Source organism: Gadus morhua, chromosome 11 (genome assembly GCF_902167405.1).
Source record: "Gadus morhua chromosome 11, gadMor3.0, whole genome shotgun sequence".
Classification (NCBI taxonomy): domain Eukaryota; kingdom Metazoa; phylum Chordata; class Actinopteri; order Gadiformes; family Gadidae; genus Gadus; species Gadus morhua.
In genome coordinates, this window is record NC_044058.1 from 12695169 (window position 1) to 12710735 (window position 15567).

The 15567-nt window shown below is 42.0% G+C and overlaps 3 protein-coding genes across 5 annotated transcripts in view; 1 reads left to right on the forward strand and 2 right to left on the reverse strand.

Moving 5' to 3' along the window:
* herpud2 (HERPUD family member 2) overlaps positions 1-3367 on the reverse strand; it is a 9353-nt gene extending 5986 nt beyond the window's left edge. The window contains exons 1-4 of one of the 3 annotated variants that reach the window (XM_030371240.1): positions 3210-3367; positions 2503-2602; positions 2244-2401; positions 734-811 (exon numbers count right to left, since the gene is read on the reverse strand). In XM_030371240.1, coding sequence (XP_030227100.1) covers positions 734-811; positions 2244-2390 — 225 coding nt within the window. In that variant the 5' untranslated portion in view covers positions 2391-2401; positions 2503-2602; positions 3210-3367. Of the gene's footprint in view, positions 1-733; positions 812-2243; positions 2603-3209 lie in introns of all 3 variants that reach the window. The other 2 variants (XM_030371238.1, XM_030371239.1) reach the window with 2 other exon arrangements.
* Positions 3368-3472: 105 nt separating this feature from the next.
* Positions 3473-5265, reverse strand: pkdc (protein kinase-like domain containing). Its single transcript, XM_030371241.1, has 2 exons — positions 4536-5265; positions 3473-4386 (listed from the first exon to the last, which is right to left on the reverse strand). Exons 1-2 carry the CDS (start codon positions 4889-4891, stop codon positions 3795-3797), a joined length of 948 nt encoding a protein of 315 aa, XP_030227101.1. The 5' UTR covers positions 4892-5265; the 3' UTR covers positions 3473-3794.
* Positions 5266-7637: 2372 nt separating this feature from the next.
* ankmy2a (ankyrin repeat and MYND domain containing 2a) lies at positions 7638-13468 on the forward strand. The gene is made up of 10 exons (XM_030371243.1): positions 7638-7934; positions 8317-8381; positions 9120-9258; positions 9463-9561; positions 9669-9829; positions 10231-10445; positions 11099-11234; positions 12116-12244; positions 12432-12561; positions 13045-13468. The coding sequence occupies exons 1-10, from the start codon at positions 7868-7870 to the stop codon at positions 13143-13145; spliced, it is 1242 nt and encodes a 413-aa protein (XP_030227103.1). The 5' UTR covers positions 7638-7867; the 3' UTR covers positions 13146-13468.
* The last annotated feature ends 2099 nt before the right edge of the window (positions 13469-15567 follow it).

The following is a 15567-nucleotide window of genomic DNA, read 5'->3' on the forward strand; positions in this document are numbered from 1 at the left end:
CAGGGTTAGAGTGAGACACAGGGTTAGAGTGAGACACAGGGTTAGAGTGAGACACAGGGTTAGAGTGTTACACAGGGTTAGAGTGAGACACAGGGTTAGAGTGACACACAGGGTTAGAGTGACACACACAGGGTTAGAGTGAGACACACAAAGGGTTAGAGTGAGACACACACAGGGTTAGAGTGAGACACACACAGTGTTAGAATGAGACACAGAGTGAGAGGGCGACACAGGTTGAAGTCAGACAAATAGAGAGTGAGACACGGGTTGGAGTCAGACGAATAGAGAGTGATACACACAGAGGGTAGAGTGAGACACAGGTTTGAATGAGATGCATAGTGATACACAGAGTGAAAACTGAACAGAAGATTGATAGAGGGACCAAGAGAAGTGGTGTGTACCAGAATCCAGGCAGAATGCCAAGCTTTTGTAACAGTTGAAAAAAGAGAAGTCATTGTTGCTCCTGCCAGATCTTTTCAATTTGTCCTGAGCTGCAAACTCCCAACATCCCTTTCAAAAAAACACTCAATGGGGCCGTGTACCAACCCTAGGACACTCACAGATACTGAACGTCCCGTTAACAAGTCACTATTGAACGTGAATGTGTATGGGCGCTTGTCAACTATTGTGTTAATGTTTAAAAATGTACACCAACACAAAGAAAATAAAGGCACAAAAAAGATGGCAGGCATGCAGTGCTCTGTTGCTTGAACAAATAAGGCTAGATCCTTACCTTTCTGAGCACATCTTTGAGCTGCAGGTGGTCCTGGAGCAGTTTTCCTGAGTAGACAAGCCTCTGGTCCTTGGACAACTGCAGAGAGAGAACGGAGAATGATACGTTTTCATGTATGTTTTCTCAACTATACTGTACTTGCCCAGCAGGTGGGCCGCTTCCATCTAAACCTTAATGACCCTTTTTATATAGTCTTATTTAGTTATATGAACGAGCTATAATAAAGAATCAAGCGGTTGTGAACTCTAGCCAACGCTTCGTGCATGGCGATGTATCTCATACCCAACAATGCAGTTTAATGCATGTATACATTCTATGTTCCTACAATTTAAGGGACAGCTTCTCGCTGCTAACAGCAACTAGGGCTGATGTCAACGCAGCCCGTATGGAGGCGGGTCTGGCACGCTTAGACCTGAACTCAGTGATAGTCCATCTCGAGCGCGGCACGGCGCAATTAAACTGGTTGTGAAAAAGCAACTCAGCGTGGCATGATACAACTCAGCACGGCCAAAAGAGCTGAAAAACCAACGCTTACAGGCCCAGAGTGCACTCAAAAGGAGCAGCAGAGAATGCTGCAATTTGCATGGTAGCATGTCGTTGCACAGAGGCATGGTTTCATTTCAACTTATACTTCTGTGCTACAAATGTACTCAAGTGTACGACTTCTACCAACCATTTCCAATCAGAGTTGAGGAAGTATTTTGGGAATAGTGAATTTAACTCAATGGTCTCAGCCTCATTCAAAATATATAATTATCTTGATCATTATTATGAAATTGTTCGAACGATGCATAAAAGTGCCGTTACTGTATGAAGACCACAAGGATTGGCCCTGGCACTAAGCTAACAACCTTGGACTGAAACCTCAACATTGTCGCCAGTAGAATGCCACAGAAAACCTTTGCAGCATAAATGTTTTCTTTAAATTATGTGGATAACACTAATATGAATAGTTACCAAGGTAACTGCAGTCTTTGCCCAGGAAGGTCAGATAAAATGCATTTGGATAAATCTGTCCAAATATCAAACAATTGTATAGTTTGTGTGGATACTAGCTTGTATTGGCGTTTTGCATAGGTTATTGATGAACGCGTTTAGCAGTGTTAGCTGCATATGTTTGGATATTAGGGTTAAACAGCACCGCATTGTTTAATTTCTATGACCCCATTTTTTATGGAATTTGAATAAGCCGGAGCCAGTCTGAAGAACAAGCCAATTCCATACCTGATGTGTGTCCCTACACCTTTAATATCTCAACAGGTTGAACCATGAAGAGGACCTAACCTCAGACCTTTCTCTTGCGGTAACAAAACCACATCAACTACTCGGGCCTACTTGTGCATATTTTGACAACATTACCAAGCCTACCCTCAGCCTAAAATCAAATAAAAACTTCTTTATTACCTTTCACCCCTGAGAAACATTATAACGTAATGGCTGCAGGCAAAGGCAAGGTAAATATAAACATAACTATTAATATGTTCTAAAATATACGGTTTACACAACCTACCGGCTTGCTAGGGTACACAATGGAGATATGGCTCTTCAGCTTCTCCACAGTCCAATTGAGGAAGCAGTTGATGGTCTGGTCATTGTACTTCTGGTTGGGCGCCTTGATGACCAAGGTGACAGGACTGTCAACTGTCCCCGAGTCCATTGCTCATATTACTACAATGGGTGGGTGGTTGGAGGTCAGGGCTCGGAATTATCTGTGGTCGACGATTCACCACTTTAATGTCATCATTCTTACCTCATGGCACCAATCTAACCTGTGTCAATGATGGCTGGGAGGCCAGGTAGGTAGATCAGGAGCGGGGCAAAACACTGCTCTCATTGCCTTTCAAACTTGTTGCGGGTCTGACCAAAAAGCTGGTGGAGAAGGGAGTATCATTTTGTTGGTTATTTCATATGATTTTTTTGTATTTTTAGGATGGCTGCAGAGCAGAATAGTTAACATAAAACTGAATTAATTGAAGAACATTTGGCATGGACTCTGGTCGTATGTTAAATTCCGAAGCGTTACGGTCTAAATTAGATCGATGACGATATGACCTACCACTAACTACTGAACAGAAAGCCTTCAATGTCAGTTGCCAATAATACTAAAATGATTCTCGGGACATGATCGTAACCTAATAACTACTAGATGAGGGACCTGGTGGGTTGACATCTCACCTGCGACTTCTGTTGAGCTGTCAAAATAATAAGTAATCTCAAATCACTCACATGTAGCCAGCAAAACTAAGCCTGCATCCACATTAGTTGGTTATTCCTTTAAATACCAATACATTGTAGGTAAGACGGGCCTGTGTGAATGTTCAGAAAAAAGATAACAATTTAAAAAACGTAGATTGGATAACTAACGAGTGGTTTTCGGGTCAACGATAGCTTGTTTGCTAGCAGGGCTAGCGGGCACACTACGTCGTGCTCACTAAACACGCAACATATGGAGCAACACAAGTAAAGGTTCAATTACATTTTTTGTCGTGCGGTTGCTTTGCATTTAGGGTTAAAATGCAATACAACCACCAAATGTGGTTTCTTGGTCTTCACGTCCACGATCCGTAGCTTGGCAGGTTTGTTGTTGTATTGTCGGGCGTGATACCGGAAACGACGTCATGGTTCCTCTGTAGCCTTACCGACGATCCTGACTGGACAACAGATGTTAAGTACGGATAAAATACTGTATTCAACTGTAGTTTCTAATAATAATAATGAATATATTTAGAGATCCATGCCCATGTTTTTAATTTTTAATTTTTTTATTTTCACATTTTGACACTTTTTCTTGGATGTTTATGGACTGTGGGAAGATGGATTTCCAAATTAACTATGTTGCATTTGGAAATAAAATATGTTGAAAACAGTACTTATCTGACACAATAATTAAGTTGTATGCTACTCGTTTTAAATGACTGAGTAAATGAGTTAATAAAGATAATCTATTTTACAGTGGAGTATATTAATTTGCTAAAGATGTGTGTTGTAGGTGTGTACACATGTTGCAGGTTTGTTTCTAAAACCACTGAGCTGACTTCATTGAATTTTTCATATTTCCAGTTTACTGCTCTAATTTTCGTAGTACTTCATTGGTTAACTGTTGGCTGTAAAAGTTTATTTTCAAGTGTCCAGGCATCCACCCCAGCAGGAAACGATCGAAGTCTGCCCATGCAAACGCGAACATCTCTGTCCACTCCGCCTCGAGGGCAGCAAAGTCCACCTCTTTGTTAACCGACGACTTTAGCTCTTTGAAATAATGGGTCAACAAGCCTGGCACTTTCTTTTGACACTCTCGCCCCTCCAGACAACTTCCCAATAAATAAATAACGTCTTTCATTCCACAGCCTCCGCCAACATACTGAAAGTCAACTGCCGCAACATCCCGTCCTCCTTGGGTAAAACAAAAATTTGCCAATTTGGCGTCCCCATGAACAATGGTCTTGAAGTGACATTCATTTAGGGTGCTGTCGATGTCCCCAGCAGCTGTCTTGAGCTTGCCGTCCTCCATGGACTCCAGCTCATCTGGCCTGGTCTCCAGGTGCCAGTAGGTACCAACCGGCCACAGGCCTTCTGGATCCACACCCAGGAAGAGAGCATGGAAGTGTGCCAGCCATCTGAGACAAACACGTATTTCTCTGTCTTTCACGCTGGTCCTTTAATAAAAGGAAGTTTGATCAGGAAAATTATAATTTCTTTACACAATAGTCATTAAATACTTCTGTTGTATTCTGTTGAAGCAGAAGAGCTATATTATGCATTAATATTTGTGTCTGGATAATAAATGACATTTCACAGATGTTACCTTCGTTGATCAAAGCCGGCCGCATCAAGATCCTCTAGAACTAACAGCATCTCTTCTCCACATGAATGGGTCGCCAGACATGCTGGTATCCTGCAGCTGGGCTTGGTGGAGTAGTTCTTGTACCAGTGGCTCTCGATGTGGTACGATTTTGCTTTACGCATGTGAGAGTGATCCGTACGCTCGGTATCATTTGGAAATTTGACGTGTTTCACAACAACGGAGGGCCGATCACTCCCTTCCAGATGAACTCGAATTATCTTCCCATAGCCGCTCCATAATGGCTGGATGTTTGCGCCTACACTCATCTTTGACGCGCCGCACGCCTGCAAGATGAGGTCCTGGTACTCTTGTTTCATTTTCAGATCAGATTAGCCGTTCAGTTTATTTAAACAGGACACCGAACGGCGTAGACATTTCAGAATTCAATCCCACAGCTTCGAAAACTTCACAGTCCCTTATACGCAAGAATATAAACAATGTACCCGTCCTATTTAACCTTAGGCCTGTCCAAACACGAACCATACACCGTGAAGTATCGTACATGAGCACATGGGGTTAGTGTGATAATTATAAATTGGTACATGAGTTATACCATCTACATTAACCAATAAAACAATAATAATACTTCCGATCCACGGAATTGGAGCTCTGCCACAGCTCTTCAGCCAAGCAGGAAGCTCCAACGGAATGAGATATTCAGCAGATTGTAGTGCCATCTACTGAGTCGGAGGGTAATTACGTTTGATAGTTGAAAATTATAGTTTGAACCAAAAATATAGAAGACATTATGAAAAGCTATACTAGCTATGATACTAAACATTAAATTAACTATTCGAGTATTTTAGTTTTCAGTTCAGTAAAGAGGGTACATTTCATTTGGAATACTTCAAATATTACATATGCACAATAGAGTTTAAAGAAGCGACTACATTGTTACTTTCACAAATGTCTTAAAGTCTACACTTACCCATGATCCAGTTTGTGTAATGGGGTTGAATGGTTACTGAGGTACAGAACAAAATAATGTGATTTCGATGAATCATCATTCATTGAAATCACATTGACTTCACATCATCAAAACATTACCTGCAAAAAAGCGTGGATGTTAATGTTAATGACGCAATGTATGTGCTAATTTATTAGTCATATCCCAAGTACACTTTTATCGAAGGCCATGAAAAAGAAGTTGGTGTCAAATACATAGCACTTTCTGATATAAAGATACAATTTATGAAATGTTTATTACACTTTATTAAGGGACATTAATTATTAAATATAAATCTTTTTAAAAACCTTTATTTGGTGACCCAATAATAATATATAATACAATTTTGCTCGTTGTGCGCAATGACTTTATTGACTTTCATTGTTTATCTTTATTTTAAACCATTATTTTATATATATTTAGTTTTACAATGTATTTAAATCAACTGCAACTGTGAAACGCTATAAACATCCCCAAGACCTTTGTGATTTCCCTTGTATCAGTCTGATAGAGACCATATGAAGACTCGATATGTCTCTATCGGCCCTGCCGATAGAGACATAGTCAAATGTGTTCAAAAGTTGTAGGCTGAAGGCTTATAGGCGTTAGTCATTAACTCTGCTGAAGGCGGGGAGATTAAGATAGGTTAGTGTAGTGTTGATATGTTTCTTTCGGAGAAAGAAATGTTGTGAGCCAGCTAAAGGACACAAGGTCCTCTCTAAATGCCATTTTAGACGTTAAACATACAATTGGGAAAACTAAATTCAAGTGAAATAGAAAGTTCAGGGGTTGAGAAGCTCCTCAAGAGATAAGAGGCAATGGCTTAATTTAGTTAAGACTTGTTGCTCAGTATTGTGTGCAGGGTTGTGTGTGATCATCTGGTGGCTGCATGCAACAAGTCGGGATAGTGGAATAGAGTGGTAAATCGATCAGCTCTATCCTCTATCCATCCTCAGAATTGTCCATTTTAATCATTGGTCATATGTGTAGAAGGCTGACCTGCCTCAACTGTCTTTCTACTGTATCTGTGCGTTTGTCATAGACACCAACCTAGTTTTATATGTTGCTATTCAAGAGTGACTGAAGAACAGACCTCTAGAAACTATTGCCTTTGCCTTCTTGCTGGCCGGAGGAGAGTATTTAATAGTAGTCTGCTGCATACTTTGGCTATGACTTAAGCCTCTACCTAAAAATAGAAACAGATAAATGACTGTGTCAGAGCGCTGACTAAAATGTGACTCTGTTTGGGACCCTTTGTTGTCTTACTTTGAAGAACCAAAACCAAGCCCTTCTGCCAAACGTTTTTGTACTCGTTACGGCTAATGTAGATATAATACATATTTTTTTGTGTATGCATATATATCTATATAATTTTTTTTTATGTATGCATATATGTTTATGGTGAGAGATGAATGAGTATGATCCTTTATCCTTGATATGATTGCAATATTCTGATTGTTCTGCTGTGGTTAAAAATAATACAAAATCCCTCTTATGAATTGCATGCTGAGGCTATACCTTATTTCTTTGGGGAATTATTTTTTATTACATTTATTATAAATCGTAATCAATTGTAATAATAATATGTAGAAAAAGAGGACATAGAATAGATTAGTAAAAAAAAGGGAAACAGGTCAAATAGGACAAACTTTATTTGGTAAAACGAGCAATTTAACTTTAATTGAATATTTGAGTGTATGCAAATAGGGTGTTCAAATATCCAAATGCACTTTTAAATGGTAGAAGTCAGCAATACTTAAATTTGCTTTCTTATTTCAACTCATTTGATATTGGGTTGTGTGTGTCCATCTCCACAAAGAGACTAATCAAATCACGATTTGAAGTCAAAGTCAGTGTTACACTCCGAGGGTTAGGTTGTTGTGTATTGCTAGATTAACTGAACAAATTCAAGACTTCAATTGATTCCATGAATACACTTTATCGATTATCTGATCAATCACACGCAAGCACTTACAACACCCCCTGCCCTACATCAAGAACTTTCTAGACGTCTGTGAGACTTCCAAATTAAACCAATGGTGTATATACTTCCAGTCAGCCTTTTTAAAATGTTTTCCATGCATCCATATATCCTCTTATTTTTTTTTATTAAAATGTTTTCCTTGGTTAATAATAGTTGAAATTCCAACTATTGAATAGTATTGAAAGCTGTAGAAGTAGAACTGTCGTTCATCCCTCCAAGCTGTACATGTTGGTATAGTCCAAATGACAGCAACATGAGCAAGTCCACAGCTAGCTGCCAGTCTTACTAAGGCACATAGCATCTATACTAGTTATATATTTACAGCTGAGTTATTATAGCCTAATTTTCCTAGTTGTACGTATCATGTCTGCTCCAAAGAAAGGAGACCTATCTTCCACAGAGAAGGAACTGTTTCAGGTTATCACAGCAGGTACGTTAAATCCTTCAGCTAATGCTAACATTGAGATTAGCTACACTGGTAGCTGCAATCTGTGATAGTAGTCTGATCATTATTACGCAAATGTGGATTACATGCAATTTGCTTTAATAAGCGATAGTTTTACAACATGAAATTAAATGTAATTCATTATTTCTATTGTTCGTGAACATCTGACATTTTTAACTTAACGTTAAATGCAACAACATGAGAACTTGTGATTTCAAGTGGAGTTCTTCGGTAACGTTGGTTGGCAGATGGTGTGGAAGACATGTGTGCAAGTGGAGATCGGGGCGTTGGATTTGAATAACTGCAAGATGCTTAGGCGTCATGACAATACTGGTCGGTAATTAGAGTATACATTTTTTTCTTTTAGGAAATGTGCAGGAGGCGTCAAGACTTCTTGGCTGCAAGGATGTGCGGGTCAACTGTTTGGATGAGGTATGAAACAAGAGACGTTCTAAAGCAAGCTCAAACGGGACAACACGGGGATTCTTGGCTTGACACAGCAACGGGGTTCTCAGGGTAGTCAAGACAATGGAGAGCATTGAATGAGGTTCTCTCTATTCTATACTTCCTGCCTGTCAAAACAGGTGTTCGAAATTGCCAACATAATTTTCACTACTTTGCTAGAGATGCGATAGCCTAGTTTAAATGTTCAAACAATAACCTATATATAATAATTATGTTAGTATGTATTCGAGGTTCGGCCCTTTTGTCAAAAAGAAAGATATCCATAGCCTACCCGTAGGCAAGCAACCAAGATGCTTAAACATTTACCAAACCTCATTCATTAACCTTTTGCTTTCACTATATATTGCTTGGATAATAAAATTATATTTCATATAATTTCTATGAAATAAGTTGTTATGATTCTAGTCAGGTTCATCGTCTTAAAATGTGTTGCATAACGACCTGCCAATCCTTGTATGTAAAATGTATGTAATCCCTAATTCGGGATGGGAATTCCTGTCAAACCAATAAGCAAAACACGGGAAGGGCTCGACGATAGTGTTTTCTCGGCTACATTATGATAAAATTAAACTCAAATTGACAATCATGCAGAAATCTTTTTTCCACTAGCCCAATATAAATCCTTTATGACTCACCGTATCCTCTGTTACAGTTAACACTTCAGGTTGCACACACTTAAAATCTTTCCTGTTGTCTCCTTCACAGAATGGCATGACGCCTCTCATGCATGCAGCCTACAAGGGGAAGGCAGACATGTGCAGGCTGCTACTTCAGCATGGCGCAGACGTCAACTGTAATGAACACGAGCACGGCTACACCGCACTCATGTTCGCCGGCCTTTCAGGTACAGTGTTTGTAAAACATTTACATTTATTTGTATTGTTTTTTTAATTTTGGGAAATTATTGACAGACGATCATTTCAACAACTAATGGCAATCAAAGTCAATTCACATAAAACATACATGTACAATCATAGATACGTGACCATAAACATGTTTGGCAAAAGCAAGAGACATGACTCTGCTGACTCCCTCCATTTCCCCCCAGGCAAGACGGACATCACCTGGATGATGCTGGATGCGGGCGCCGAGACTGACGTGGTGAACTCTGTCGGCCGGACGGCTGCTCAGATGGCCGCCTTTGTCGGTTAGTTGGAAGGACACACGCCCACTCACGTTGGGAACTGGGAATCTGATGTAACCTTTATACGTTTTCTCTTGGTTAAACACAACCCAATCTTTATTCCTCCCCAGGGCAGCACGACTGCGTGACGGTAATCAACAACTTCTTCTCCCGGGCGGGGCTGGACTACTACACCAAACCCCAGGGTCTAGAGAAGGAGCCCAAGCTGCCGCCCAAGTTAGCTGGTCCACTGCACAAGCTTATCATGAGCACCAACCTCCACCCCGTTAAGGTAGGCCCAGCTGCCCTCCACATGGAAGCTTGGCTCAGCCTTGTCCTAATCCAGACTTTAATAGAATTGAACCAGCATATTCTATATATTCAGATCCCACCTGTTGACAACTAGCCATGGGGTGAAATGCAGTGTGTGACCCCTAAACAAGGAGATTGCTGAAGTGCAACAAAGCTCTGTCTAGCATACAAACCTAACTGTATTGTGTCTTTGCATAATATTATGTATCAGTCATCACTACCTCACTAAATGTACCTTGTTGACCAACCAGCTACTTCCTAACTGGATGTTTAAGCTATGGTAGATGGTTAGTTTTGTAACTGTTTTTTTAAGCCATGGTAGATGGTTCTGCCGGTCAGACAACCAGCAGTTTTGTAACCGGTTGTTTCCATCATTGGTAGATGGTTCTGCTGGTGAAGGAGAACCCTCTGCTGGCAGAGGTGGGTGCTCTGGAGAAGTGCAGGCGGGTGATGGAGCTGATCTGTGAGAAGTGCATCAAGCAGCAGGAAATGAACGAGGTGCTGGCCATGAAGATGCACTTCATCAGCTGCGTGCTGGCGAAGTGCTGCTCCTTCCTCAAGGCCGGCGAGGACAAACTGGAGGGCCTCATCAAGAGGTGGGTGTGCCCGGGGCTATCTGTAGAAACGACTTGATACGTTCCACACTTGAAACTGGACTTTTATAGGGCTTGTACCCTGTCCAATCGCGATGAACACCTATATTTGGGAAGTATTGGTAGTAATGGTGTTTTCGACATTGTTTAGTAATTAATCGTCAAATAATTTGTCACAATGTAGAGATGTTGTGTTTGTAATTGCCACAGCGTTTCTCATACGAGACGGGGCAAAACAAAGTTTAGATGAGGTTAATGTGTATTTACGTTACATTTTAAATTGCTACAACTCTCTAGAGTCATCGCAAAATGTCGCCCAAAAAAGTATCGCCCAAAAAAACTCCAATGTTGCATTCTGATTTACGAGCCCTCTCGACCACTGTAAAAATTTGTAGGGGGTAGTCGTAGAACTGATACCGTTTTGAACCGATAAAAGTACCTGGAATTCGGTAGAGCTTACCAACGGTAAAACATCTTGTGCTTACACTCTGTTATAACACAAATGGAAAAATAGTCCGAACTTCTGAATTTCAACATTGTTAATTAATGTAGAGCTGTGACAAAGATTTTAACCGCAGAATAGATCTCACTTAATCTCAGGTAGCAACCTCAAGTGTCTATCTCTGTCTCGATCTGGCTGTCTGTCTCTCCTCCAGCTTGCTGAAGGGTCGAGAGGGGGATGGATTCCCGGTGTTCCAGGAGAAGTTTGTGCGCGAGTGCGTCCGCAAGTTCCCCTACTCCGACGCCACGCTGCTGCAGCAGCTGGTCCGCAGCATCGCCCCGGTCGAGATAGTGAGTCCGCCCTCAGGGTTTCTCCTGGCTCAGAGCAGGCCGGCAGGGGGGGGGGATGCACCAAACTAAGCTGATCGGCCCCGTGAACAGCAAAGCCAATGAGTCTGTGTTCACTTATTGTAATCGGTTTCTGCTGCTCATTCGATAAAGAAACATCATCCCCTTTAACAAAACTGGTCAATATAATATGATGTAATAATAACATTGGAAGGACCAGTCGATTGCAAAGGTCCCATCATAGTGGGTTACTAAACATTTCGATTTATCTACCTATTTATAAAATGGGTACCCCCGTATAATAAGAAGGCTCTGATCCTGTGTGGAAATGACATGACCCTGTGGTCAGGTTATTTTTTGGTGCTGGCCAGCCAGACCCTTCTTATCCATGGGACTGACCGTTTATTATTGGCCGCCTGGTTTGCTTCGAGTAGGTCTACAGCGTAGTGCTATCTGCTGGCCAAAGGTTCCCATTGCACCCAAAATCCATTCATCCTGAGATTATTCTATTCAAAGCTTTCTGAATTAGCTCATTATTCACAGTCATTTATTTTCCCTTGATTGACTGTTCATTTTCAATGTGGGAAATCCCTGACATTTATTTTGAATATTATGGGCAGGTAAACTATGTAAAAATGCATGCCTTCTACTAATGCCATAATATATGTTATTATATGCTACTTTAACTAAGGATTCACCGATTCATCAAACGAATTGTGCCAAAACGTGTTTTGTCGTTAGATGCCGTTAATATGCCTCAATAAATACAAAAAAGTCCCATGCAACTGTGTATATGCAGAAACCACCATTGTTGTTGATGGCATGATTCTCAATATTTGATTCCTGTGAGTTGACTGGGCCTGATCCACATCCTCTCTCTGTAGGGAAACGACCCTACAGCCATCTCCGTTCTGACCCAGGCCATCACGGGCCAGGTCGGCTTCATGGACGCAGACTTCTGCACCACATGTGGAGAGAAGGGGGCAGAGAAGAGGTGTTCCATATGCAAAACGGTATGTTTTGCACCTTCCCATATTGTTTATATGGTTGCAAGCATTGTTTTTACAATTGCATGGTTGAATTCGGATGTGGGTTTTCGATGATGCCCCCTGCACACACTGGGTAGCGACCCAGTACCATTTTGAATGGGAGTGGAACCCCCTAGCCGCCTGACTATCCTGGTTGTTTTCTACCCCCCAGGTGATCTACTGCGACCAAACGTGTCAGAAGATGCACTGGTTCACACACAAGAAGGTCTGCAAGACGTTCCAGGAGGAGAGGGAGAAGCAAGAGGAGGAGGCCGCTGTGTTGAGACAGCAGCAGAGCACCGGTGGGTCAAACCCTGCTGACTGAAACTCATACCCAGCACCTCTCGTTCTCCTGGGCAAAGCCCCTTGTGGGACAGGAACTGGACACACACTGGCAGTAAATCGTTAATGGAGCGGTGAAAAGTGATTGTTGACATACAAAGTTCATGCGAGATCCCTCTTCCTAAGCAGTGAGGTCTGGGTCACTTTAATTTGGCTTCGTATTTAGCAAGAGATGTGCACAACTCATCTTTTTCATGATTGTGTGGGTAGTATGAGCGGTCATCCGATCCATTGAGGTATTAGATTCGCAGACACGGTCAAGAATGAACACCAGATATACCAAACATACAAAGAGGTGCCAAACTGCTAATAATACCATCATTTTTAGATATTGTCATATTAGCCTTACACCTCTTGTTGAAAGGTGGAAGTGTTGCCACCATGTTCATCAATGTTGTGGTGATATACATTGTTTGATTTTAAATATAACTTGTATTTTCCAGAGGCCATGCAGAACCTCTCATTGGAGGGAACCCACACTGACAGTCTATCGTCTGACCCAGCTGTACCAGCAGAATCCTCAACCCCAACTCCTGACCAATGAGGTCGCTCCCCTATCGCAAACCCTGACCAACGAGATCCCGCCCCTATCCCATATCTGAACAAATTGGGTCCCTCCCCTAGCCTAACTCCTAACCAATAAGGTTCCTTGCCCTATCCCAGATCCTGACCAATAAGATCCCATCTCCATGTGGGCTCCTGAAGATGAAGATTGTATTGACGAGTTCCACCAGAAACACACGGTACTCTCTGAACACGCAAAGCCATCTGCCCAGAGGTTGGATAACTCTGAGGAACATGATGGCTGCCTGTTGGATCCTGTGACAAATTAAGACTCATTAATTATAAACTTAAAAAGTACGGAAATTTGTGTTTGGTTGATTATTTCTCTGTGGTAATAATGCTTTTTGGCAATGAATGTTATACCGTTGGAAAGCCTGTATAGTTCCCTTTCAAATGGTGCCCCATTTGTAAGGAACATGCACTTGTGGGATGAGCAGCAGAGCTGAGTATGTGGGTTGCGCCCATGAAAAATTTGCCATATCTTCTCTGCCAATGCCAAACAGCTTATTCTGCCATTGACTCGTTTGGTGTTTGGTGGATTTGATGATTGAAGTTTGAAGAACCAAGACATATTGGCAATTGAACAATTTATTCATTTCACAAACGGGAGCCTCAGTAGCGTGTGGAAGAACCATACACAGCCACAACAGCCTGGCACCTCATGCTGGTCACCAGCCTGGTCACACACTGCTGTGGGATGGCATCCCATTCTTCAACCAGCATTTGTCGCAAGTCAGCCAACGTGGTTGTGTCGGTCACTCTGGCACGAACAGCACGCCCAAGCTGATCCCACAAGTTTTCAATGGGGTTGAGGTCAGGACTGCTAACAGGCCACTCCATCCTCTCCACTCCCACATCCTGGAGGTAGTCTCTGATAAACCCCGCCCTGTGGGGGCAAGCGTTGTCATCTTGGAGGATAGAGTTCGGTCCCAGACTGGAGTTATGGGATTGCCACTGGTTGCAGAATCTCATCTCTCTATCTCTCTGCATTGAGATTGCCCTCCAATGATGACAAGCCTCGTTTTTCAGTGAGGAAGATGCCACCCCACACCATCACTCTGCCTCCACCAAAAGATGTTATTCTATCGGTGCAGAAATCAGCATAGCGTTCTCCGCGTCTTCTCCACACTTTGACCCTGTGATCCAACTGCCATAGGCAGAATCTGGACTCATCACTGAACATAACGTTCCTCCACATGTTCAGGTTCCAGTGCACGTGTTGCCGACACCAGCACAAACGGGCCTGACGGTGAAGGGCAGTCATGGCAGGACTCCTAGCAGCCCTATGAGACCGGAGATTGGCTGCGTGTAGTCTGTTCCGGATTGTCTGGGCAGAGAGCCGTCAGCCATATCGTCCTGCAAACCTTGACTGCAAATCTGTAGAAGACAGCCTACGGCACCTAAGTGCTGACAGGGTGATTGAAACGGTATTCTTGGGACGCCCACTTCGCGGCCTGTCTTTGACATCCCCCGTTATATGGAACTTGGCCTTCAGTTTGGAGAGGGTACTAGGGGCTCACCCCAAATAATGCCGCAACTTGGTTTTGCGGAACACCAGCTTGAAGTTGCCCAAACAGGTGCCAATCAGGCACGTGATTGGCAGCACCTGGGCATACCAGAAGCTCAAAACAAGTGTCAATAGCAACAGCAATATAACCTGTTTGGCAATGGCAGAAAAGATTTAGGAGAAATTATCAACCAAACACAAATTTCCTTACTTTTTGTCCTAAGTTTATATTCTGTGTTCCAACACGGATCCAAAAATGGCTGCCAAAGCAGAGTGCCCTTCATTCACACGAGGATAGTGTCCCAAAGTTTGAATTGTAAATTTCTTGTTCCTTCTTTTTTATTTGAAGTATTCTGACCGTGTTGTTTTATCTGTGTAAGAAAGCAAGTTTTGGTATGGTATTTCAAGGGAGAGGATAGAAGTTTTTTTTATTCAACACAGCTAAATTCTGCCTTAAACTGTAGCATTGTATGGTAACCAATAGGAATGGAGCTGTTTGCTGGAGTTAAGTATAGTGTGTACACGGTTTGTTATGCCATAGAATAATAAAAAAGTTAGCATTGTTGACATCCTGACAGCTTGGGAAAGGAAGGTTTTAAGGACTGCACAATCATGAAAAATTAATCAATAAAAAGCTATTCTAATATAAACAGCATTCTTGTATAAATTCTGAACAGTATCTACATAATTCGATATTTTTTTTTACCAGTTTCCGTTTACCTTCTTGAAAGCTAAGACTTGTTTTGAGTTCAGTAAAGTGGCAGTGTGTTTGAAAGATGGCTGATAGGGGGTGGTTGGCGTCTAACAGGGGGGGTAATCAGTGTCCTGTGCACACTGATTACTCATATTTTAGGTATGGTATCCCCTGAGAGAGTCCATATGGTAACCCTGGTCA